Source organism: Brassica rapa, chromosome A09 (genome assembly GCF_000309985.2).
Source record: "Brassica rapa cultivar Chiifu-401-42 chromosome A09, CAAS_Brap_v3.01, whole genome shotgun sequence".
NCBI lineage: Eukaryota > Viridiplantae > Streptophyta > Magnoliopsida > Brassicales > Brassicaceae > Brassica > Brassica rapa.
This window is the reverse complement of record NC_024803.2, coordinates 19,254,977-19,265,109: the sequence shown is the minus strand read 5'-3', so window position 1 is coordinate 19,265,109 and position 10,133 is coordinate 19,254,977. Positions and strand designations below refer to the sequence as shown.

The 10,133-nt window shown below is 32.4% G+C and overlaps 1 protein-coding gene across 1 annotated transcript; it reads left to right on the top strand.

Moving 5' to 3' along the window:
- Nucleotides 1–4,665: 4,665 nt before the first annotated feature.
- Nucleotides 4,666–7,973, top strand: LOC103838907 (sodium transporter HKT1). The gene is made up of 3 exons (XM_009115356.3): nt 4,666–5,844; nt 7,242–7,469; nt 7,703–7,973. The coding sequence occupies exons 1-3, from the start codon at nt 4,796–4,798 to the stop codon at nt 7,914–7,916; spliced, it is 1,491 nt and encodes a 496-aa protein (XP_009113604.1). The 5' UTR covers nt 4,666–4,795; the 3' UTR covers nt 7,917–7,973.
- The last annotated feature ends 2,160 nt before the right edge of the window (nt 7,974–10,133 follow it).

Sequence of the window (10,133 nt, the reverse complement as noted above, 5' to 3'; positions counted from 1 at the left end):
CCGTTATAAACCGCAACCGCCCGCATCCGCAAACTCCCGCAACCGCAACCGCTGCGTTAATCAATTTTTATTCAGCTCATTAGGTTTAGAAAAAAAATTCTATTCGCACATCAAATATCTTACTTAGCTGATTGCGATTATAATAGTTAGTTTCAACATAAAACATCTCTAATGCATATGTATTTGTTGATCTTTTCTCAACTACTAGTACATTTAGATCGTATTTCTTATCTTTAATAACACCTTCTTTTGATACAAAATACAAAATTCATTTTCTATCATACTCAAATCCAATTTATACGAAATCCATCTTCTTTGTCTCAATCCTAAGTTTTGTTTATAGATAGAGTACTGTATAATTTGTTCGAAAAACAATCTCAATGTTTACGGCACCTCAAAGGTATGTGATTAAAACTATTAATAAACCCAATGACTGGCCAGCACTCAAAAGTACATAACGCATAACAACTATCACTCGAACTCGATTAAGCAGTGTGCAATATCCTTTTTGAATTTCCAAAATAGAGCTTTCTAGATTGCTCGGAGTAGGGATGTTAAAATGGGTTTTGTTAATGGGTTTTAAATGGGGTTTTGTTAATGTGTCTTAAATGGGTAGTTTTGTTAAGATTTACTTATTAAATGGTTTTACTTAAAATTAGTGGGGACCGATTTATCCATTCAACTTAATATAATTTATTAACTATTTTGAGGGAAATGTGATTGTGCTGATTTGATTTTATGATTTTGGCGGGAAAACATAATTTCGCTGGTTTAACGGGAAAAGTGATTTTGCAGTTTTAGCAGAAAATCCGATTTTGTTATTTTGGCGGGAAAAGCGATTTTACAGTTTTGGTAGAAAATTTGATTTTATATTTTTGGGGGATCCAATTTTGCGGTTTTAAGAAGAAAACTTGATTTTGTGTTTTTTGGCATAAAATAAAAATAAAATTATTAATGTAAAATCATTTTACAAAAAGAATTTGAAAAAAAAAAACAAAAAATAAATCAACAATAGTTTGAATAGGTCTAAATTGGTTTAAATGGGTTAGTGCAAAATTTGCAGGTTTAAATTGTTATTACAGTATTCCTAATAGACCAATTTTTAAATGAATTAAAAAGTATGGATGTTAAATGGGGTGGATCTTAAACGAGGTGAGTTTAAATGGGGTGGATTTTACCTTGTTAACAACCGCAGCTTGGAGTGTGTAACTGAGCTTCGCCACCAGCATACGTAGCAATGATACACTAAAATTGGATCTTTGTCTATTGTCAAGTTAACAGTGTAGTTGTAATATGTTTAGATTCAATTCCAGAAGACCAGTTCACACTTTATCTTTATGGGATCAGAATTAAGCTAAAACGAAGTGGGGGTTTAAAAGATGTCAATAACGTAAGAACAAGTAACAAGATTAGGTTGTTTTCGAATTGATTAAAGGCGCTAGTCTAAAGTTTCTTTTCAGGCAAGGAGTTCGCGAACCAAGCAATTATTCAAGTTCAGTTATTAACAAGTGTAAACTCGGATCACTCAAGCTGAATCAACCCACTTTTGTGGTATTGATTTCTTTGCAGATCGCTCTTGATGCCTAAACTCTCATTTGGATCAAGTGACGACAACAAGCTTTAGAGATCAAGTCCGATAAGTTCACAATACACCCTAATATCTACTCTCGCTGACTAGGGATGCAAAGTTCATTCAAATCGTATTAAGTTATCTATTAACTAGCTAAATCGATTAACCCTAATTCATGCACTAAGTGCTCAGTTCAATGCAAGCAATAAGAACATATATGAATGTAGACAATCTTAAGATAACTGATCTATGCTCAGTTACGAATCCCACACCCTAGAACCCTAAACTAACTCGGTGACTACTTAGACATAACACAAGAACAGAGAAGCATGATTTCTGAATAATACTGCATATAATAGATAATAGAAGTCAGAGGGTTCAGGATAATCTTCTCTAGGAGATAGATGAAGCCGTCTCTTGCAATTGCAAAGCTCTCTAGGTCTTATCTTGCGTAAAAAATAAGGTAGGTCTAAAATAACAAATAGGAAACTATATATATAGGAGCCACATGCGGCTATAGGAAAGAAATAGGAAATCTAGGACAAATCCCGAAATAATTGGAAACATCCTTTTTATTCTATGTCGCTAGAATAAGTACTCAGGCTGCTCCGCTTGACTGTTCCGCGTAAAAGACTCCAAATCATATTTTTTTCTCTTCTTTTCCTCTAGCTGGTCTATTTCTCATTCAATGTAATTCCAAACCTGTTATGACTCGAGAAAAACCAAAAAGACTCGATAAAACCTTGAAAACTATTAGTAAAACATACAGGTGACCAAATATGGCTACGAGACTCATTTACGATTATCTTAGTAAAAATATTTCTTCTTAAATTTTTGTTTTATGTATTATAACTCAGGTTCTCTAGGCTATACTTTAATCTAATTTTACACTATTCTGCCTTGACACTTCTAATAAATTTCCCGATGGCAGAAATAAAAGGGCTATATATTGAGGTCCCTACCACTAAATTCATTCAAATATATGCTCAAAATGTTAAAATATTAATTAAATAGAGGTCATGATGGGACGCTCCTCCCATATATATATGTCTTATTCCATTTATCAATAACCTTGGTAGTGGAAAAAACTCGTGGGGAAAACGAGTACATCTAGAAGCGATACTACTCCCTGTATATTATTTGGAGCATTACTGCATATTTTCGCAGTCACATGTCAAAATTAAAATAATTTTTAGAATTTTTAAGAAAAATAAGTTAGTTCTTATAAGTATATATTATATTTTTTATTAAATTAGCTATATAATTGATTAATAGTGTACAAAAGAAAATTTTCAATTTTTTCCTAAATAAAAGCTACATAATTACCTAATATGATTAACATATAGATGATAATTAATAATTATGAATATTACACATATGATAACAATTTTTGTATCTTCTCTTTTTTTTTATCTTTAATTTTATATTATTAAAATAAATTAAACAATCACATTAAGCAAATAGCAAAAAATTGATTTTTTCTTATATGTTATTTTGAATTTTTTAAAACGACTATAAATTACTAAAAAGATAAAGTCCCATACTGAAAATTTTGCAATTAATAGTTTTTTTTTTGTTCAAGAAAAATACAAATGATCATAAATCGTATGAATATGAAGTCTCGTTAATAAATTTTCATATTATATATGTAAATGTCGAAATTTTACATTGAAAATTTATTGAATTACTAATTTTTTAATTTTAAATTTGTATTGATAAATTTCACATTAAATTTTTGTGATTAACAGTTCAAAATTTTGTTACAGCAAATATACAAATGTTAATAAAACATATGAGTGGTAAGGGTCAATAATAAATATTTATATTAAAATATACTATATATCTATGTCAATATCACTAAAGTTTAATTATACACCATATAAAGTAAATAAAATAATTTTTTGATTTATTTACCAAGAACATGATTATAAATAAGCAAAAGATATTGATTTGTATTATGTGCTTACTCTAATGTATATACTTTATGTATAAAAATTATTTTTTAAATAAGTAATTTCTAATATTTATTTGATCCCGACAATCATAGAAATACACTTCTTCAAATCGATGTAATTTTTAATATTGGAAGCACTATATATATATATATATTATTTCATTCAGATAAAATAATTTAGTCTTGATTTTTATTCCTAAAAATATTTAATGAAATATCATGACAAGATTCCAATAACCTTCTTTTGAGTTTGTTAGAAGAATGAGATATTTGATCATTCGTCTAATATTTGTTTCTCCCTAATATCCTATCTATCTATTATATTTGTAAGAATTAAATATTTGAACTATTTATTATAAGTTTTCTGAGTTTTATTTAATAAATCAAATAATTTTTAGTTTATATATACATAGTTTACATATACTGGAATGGTACAGTATTGTATATATTTTTATTGTTATACTCTTAAGTAACTAAGCCTCCAAAGCGTTGGTTGATAGAATAAGTAATTTGTTTTTGTTGTTCTAGAATTAGATGATTTTTAGATCGAAATAGTGAATATATACTAGACATACATTTATATTCGAGTATGCACTTTTATTCTTGATATAATTTATTTGAACAATAACATGTGAATAGAGTTTACGGGTAATTTTTTTCAAAAAATTAATTCTTAGATATGTATATGAAGTAAAACTAATTTTTACAGATGTCAATCTTCTTAAATTGATACTTATGTAATTCACCGAATTCACAGAAGAAGTTAAAAAAAAACTTTTATCAGTAAAACACAAACGAGAATGAAAGTACAATTTTATAGAGATATGAAATGAAATCACTTATGGAGAGTCAATAATAAACAAACCAAGAGATGAAAACCTAATCCTCTTTCGTCATTTTACAATCGATGTTGTCTATCTAGTTTTGGTGATTTGTATCAGCCGCAAAACTTAATTTCTTTGTGCATATGAAGTCTTAAACATAATTAAAATGAGTTGTAATACCTTAACTCTTCAACAACGATGATATATTTAAGAGAACAACATTTGTAATCGTCATTTCACAATCGATAAAATTATAGTGTTAAAATGTTAAAACTATTTAATGAACAAACATTAATATAAAAAATTCCTCTCGCGCATGTGTACGGATTATCATCTAGTTTCATGTTAGTCCTCATACATCCATGTGGCTGAGAATGTTTATGTGCGCGTAATATAAAGAGACAACAAATGGCCTCATTTATTTCGTACACCTAGCCAGCAAAAAAAATGGAGAGAGTTATGGCAAAGTTAGCTAAATCTCGTTCTCTCTTCTTCATCTACTTCTTCTACTTCTTGTCCTTCTCCTTCTTAGGGTTCTTGGCACTCAGGATCTCGAAGCCAAGAACTACTTCACGTCCTCATGACTTGGATCTCTTCTTCACTTCTGTCTCCGCCATCACTGTCTCTTCCATGTCCACCGTCGACATGGAAGTCTTCTCCAACACCCAACTTATTATCATCACTATATTGATTTTACTCGGTGGAGAGATCTTCACTTCTTTCCTCCATCTCTACTTCTCTCACTGCGCAAACTTCGGCTTTCCTTATAACAAACTTAGACATCTTGTGTGTTCTTTAAGTTCGGACACTCCCATCGAGGATAGGTGTCGCGACCTTGAGAATGTTACAAATCATCTTAAGCGTCCTAGCCAGATCAATGAAAGGGCGTCTAAGTGTTTGTACTCGGTTGTTCTTGGTTATCATCTTGTAACAAACCTAGTTGGCTCCATGTTGCTTCTTGCGTACGTAAGCTTCAGCGTGAAAGATGTTCTTAGTTCCAAAGATATCTCACCTCTCACCTTCTCGGTCTTCACAACTGTCTCCACGTTTTCAAACTGCGGATTTGTCCCCACAAACGAGAACATGGTCATCTTCCGCAAGAACTCAGGTCTCCTCTGGCTCTTAATTCCTCAAGTATTCATGGGAAACACTTTGTTTCCGTGCTTCTTGGTATTCATCTTATGGGGACTTGGGAAGATCACAAAGCGCGAAGAATTTGGTTATATTCTCAAGAATCACAAGAAGATGGGATACTCTCCTTTACTCTCCGTTCGTCTTTGTGTCCTTCTTTGTTTGACTGCGTTAGGACTCGTGCTGACACAATTTCTTCTCTTCTGTACCTCTGAGTGGAACTCTAAATCTCTTGGAGGAATGAACTCCTACCAGAAGTTGGTTGCATCTTTGTTTCAAGTGGTGAACTCCAGACACACTGGAGAAACCATTGTCGATCTCTCCACACTTTCCCCAGCTATCTTGGTACTCTTCATTTTCATGATGTGAGTTAATTAATTTCTCTATCTCCCCTCATTTGTCTTTACATTCGATAATACTAAAAGGCTCCGAATAAATCCGTCCTGTGGTATGGACTTGATGAAACATACCAAATAAGATAGTGCAAAAGTACAATCTCTTTCTGGTACGTTTCATCTGCTTTCCATACACTATAATCAAATTATTTGGGGTATAATTTAACGGAATCACGTTTGTAGAAGTTGCATACGCCTACATGCATTCATATATACACATAAAAATGAGCACATTAATTTTAAAAGTTCAACTTCATATTATATAATTTATAATATATAGTGAAATGAAATGTAACACAATTTATATGGATTGGTTGGTACACATTTATATTTTGATACAGATTCAATGGTGTCAAAATTTTGTTTTCCAATTATTCGTAAATAAATCAATCACCTATACACTAAAGATATTAATTCACAAATTTTAATGGGGTCATATACACATGTTGTGTCTTCATAGGTCCTCCCATGTGTGAAGAAGAGGTACATGCGTTGTTGTTTAAGGCATGGTGACCACATGGAAGTTGGTCGAGTTTTCAATATAATGGATCTTATATTAGACGAATTTATATAGTGGAAAATAACTTTTTCCTAACAATAAAAAGATACTTTTATTGGTAGACAAAAAATTGCATGAGTATTTGAGTGTAGCTTTGATTTATATCATTGCAACCAAAAACAAGGAAGCTAAAAAGGCTCTGAAATTGCCAATTTTCCAGAAAAGTTATCGTTTCAAATAGTCCTATAAATTATTATACAATACATATTTGTGTCAGCGCCTAATTTCTATAAGACACTTATAATAAGAGGATGTCACAGTTAAAACTTGATTTTTAAAAAAAATTCTTAATTTTAGGTTATTGTTTAGAAAAGCAAAAATATATTACACTCTTTCTAATATTATTTTAAAACATATATTTTCATGTGTTATGTTCGCGCTAATTTTTAGAGTACGTAAAAATAAATAACTAAAATAATTTAAATTTTTATACTAAAAATCACATGTTTAATTATAATAATAATATAATTTTACGTATATAACTTACAAAGTGACTTAAAACTTATCGTACAGAAATGAAACCAAAATATTAATCAGTCATATGATTTAATTAATTTGTAACATTTATATATGTGTTTATGCAGAGGTGGACTGACCTAGTTTTTCTTTTGAATAACAGCTTTCAAATTAAAAACAAAGGAACATGAAAATGTATGGTTCAGTCAAAAAAACATACAATGTACGGTTTAATAACCATAAAATTTGAGAAATTGAGAAATAACCTAGTTAATAAGTAAAAAATCATATTGAAAAAAACATATCTTCCTCCCTACATTGTGGTTGTTAAACCAAACATTGTGTTGACCAGGTATCTTCCTCCCTACACATTGTTCATGCCGTTCGCCAGAGAAAATGATAAAAAAGACGGAGAATATGATTCCAAGAACGAAAAGAAGGTAAAGAAGAATGGTGTCTATGTATCACAACTTGCCTTTCTGGTCATATGCGTCCTTCTCATCTCGATCACCGAAAGTCAAAAAATAAGACGAGATCCACTAAATTTCAGCATCCTTAACATCACTCTCGAAGTTATCAGGTATTATTTTTCTCGCTGTATGTAACATGTGGCATATGTTCAAAAAAAAATTGTAGCATATTGCATATTTTTACACGTGGATCCATATAAAGGGAAAATGGTTGATCTGTAAGTAATGAAATTTTAGTGTCCTTGTATTGTAAAATGGTTTCATATGTAATACTCATTAGGTTTAGGTTATTCAGTATAAATATACCAATTAGTAAAACAACATATTTATTATTTTATGGCAGTGCTTATGGAAACGTGGGATTCTCGACCGGTTACAGCTGTAAACGGCGCCTGGACGTTAGAGATGGTAGCTGCAAAGACGCAGGTTATGGGTTCGCGGGACGATGGAGTCCCGTTGGAAAAATCATATTAATAATAGTAATGTTTTATGGAAAATTTAAGCAGTTCACAGCCAAATCTGGGCGAACGTGGATACTTTATCCCTCCTCTTCCTAACATGTAAAGTAATAAAATAAAATAAAATATCTATCTCCCCCATCACGTTTTTTTTAACAGCTCCCCATCATTTTTTCTTGCGTGATGTACATGAACTATAAGCAAGTGTTATGCAAATTAAAGCCAAGGAGCAATCGTATAGACGTTTTCGAACAAGAATCAATCAATCAAGAACCGATTATTAATCGGAATAAGAACAACAAACTAGGGCCCCTCATTAATTTGGTCCAAAAAACAATAATACAAGAAAACAAAAAAAGGCAGCATCCAATGCTAATGTTGTAACCTCACATCCATCTATGATCTATCAAATTATTCCAGTAAGGATGTCTAAAGATACGAATATATCTGTGTCCTCACTAGAAAAGATCCGTGAAAGAATCATGTGGCTTATGACCGTTTTCAATGCAATTCGACATTTGTCTATGATCAACTGGACGCTGAACTATCATTAAGCAATAAGTGATATACAAGTTACGTGTTTAGGTAAAATTTCATTCAGTGAGTCCAGCCACTATAGATAAATTTCATTTAAGAATCGTGTTGGATTTCTTTACGTAGAAGAAACCAAATGCGTTTGGTTGGTGATATCCAAAATCGGAGTTGGGCCATGATATTGGACCTTGAAAATTAGTGAGACACTATATAAATTTTTTTTCAACGGTTGGATCTTCTGTTGTCTAGGTTGTAGTTAAGCTGGTCGTCACAATTTTTCATCAGTACTGTCTTTGAGTGTTTGGTAAATTCAACGGGGACATTTTTTCTAATTGAGCTGAAACTTAGCAGAAGTGTTGTTGACTTGTTCATTTTGGATTTATATAGTGAGATTAGTCTCTGATTGCTGGAATCCTTGTGAGCTGAGATCGTTTTGTGACTACCTGTTTTGAAGCTTTGGTGTTGCTCTATTCTTGTTGTTCTTGAGTTGAAGATTTCTCTTTGTAGCTAGGGTCTCCATTTTGTTCAGGGTGTTGAACATGGAGGACGTGGTTGTACTTATACCCATTTATATAGTGGACTTTTGAGTGGACTACGTTCCTGTTGGTTTTTCCTTCTCACATCGAGGAGGTTTTCCAACGTAAAAAATGCTTGTCTCATTTAGTTTATGCCAATTGAATGTGTTGTCATCGTTGAAGTATTTTCCTCACAGGTTTACACAAGGTCAGGGGACTACTATCTTATATTCTGCTGCACGTGTTCTCCCCAACGGAGTGATATCATAAAGATTCGGCTCGTAGTAGCTTGCTTTCGCGACATTACCCCAACAAAGTGGTATCAAAGTTTCTGGTTTTAGAACTTTGGGTTTGATAACTTCGGATTATTGTTTTCTTGTCTGAATGATGGAAAATATGGACATGATAATAAGCTTGAATGATGCTAACTATCATCTATGGAAGGGCAAGATGGAGGATCTGCTCCTTGTTAAAGAATTTCATGTTCCAGTATCTCACGAGAAGAAACCTGATAATAAGACAGATGATGAATGGAAGTTGCTGCATCGCCAAGTGTGTGAGCTGATAAGGCAGTGGGTAGATGATAATGTTGCATAATATTGAGACTGAGATTGATGCTCGTTCTTTATGGTTGAAGCTGGAGCAGTTGTATGCTAAGAAGACAGGAAACACAAGAAGTTGAATCAGCTGAGGATAAGAAGGGAACTCTGATTACAGATCATTTTAATTTGTTTTAGTGATTGCTCAACAAGTTGTCTGATATGTGTATCAAGTTTGATGAAGAGATTAGCCGTCTGTGGCTTCTTGGTACTTTACCAGATTCTTGAGAGGTTTTCAGGAAGTCTCTTTGGAACTCCGCATCGGAAGGTGTTATTTTTATGGATTCAGTGAAAAACAGTGTTCTTAAAGAGGAAGCAAGAAGGCAGTCGAATGCTAGCAGTTGGCGTTCAAATCTCTTTGTTACTGAACCAAGGGGAAGGAGTTCGAATAGAGATCCCAAGAGGGACAAGAATAGGAGGAAGAGCAAATCTAATAAATTTGCTAATATACAGTATTATTTATGTCACAAGAAATAGCACATGAAGAAGGATTGCTGGAAGTTAAAAAACACGCAGCAAGGAAATCAAGAAGAAAAGGTAGATCGGGTGAGTGTCACCGAAGATCAGTTTCTCATTCTTCCTGAGGGTGATGCCATTAATTTTGCATGCAATGAAACTAGTTGGATTGTTGATAGTGGAGTTACTACTCATGTTACATCATATCAGGA

Bases quoted from the DNA above. Each gene is read 5' to 3' on its own strand.
- LOC103838907 (XM_009115356.3), top strand. From the start codon at position 4,796: ATGGAGAGAGTTATGGCAAAGTTAGCTAAATCTCGTTCTCTCTTCTTC. The intron at 5,845-7,241 runs GTGAGTTAATTA...TGTGTTGACCAG, and splicing joins GTACTCTTCATTTTCATGAT to GTATCTTCCTCCCTACACAT. The intron at 7,470-7,702 runs GTATTATTTTTC...ATTTTATGGCAG, and splicing joins ATCACTCTCGAAGTTATCAG to TGCTTATGGAAACGTGGGAT.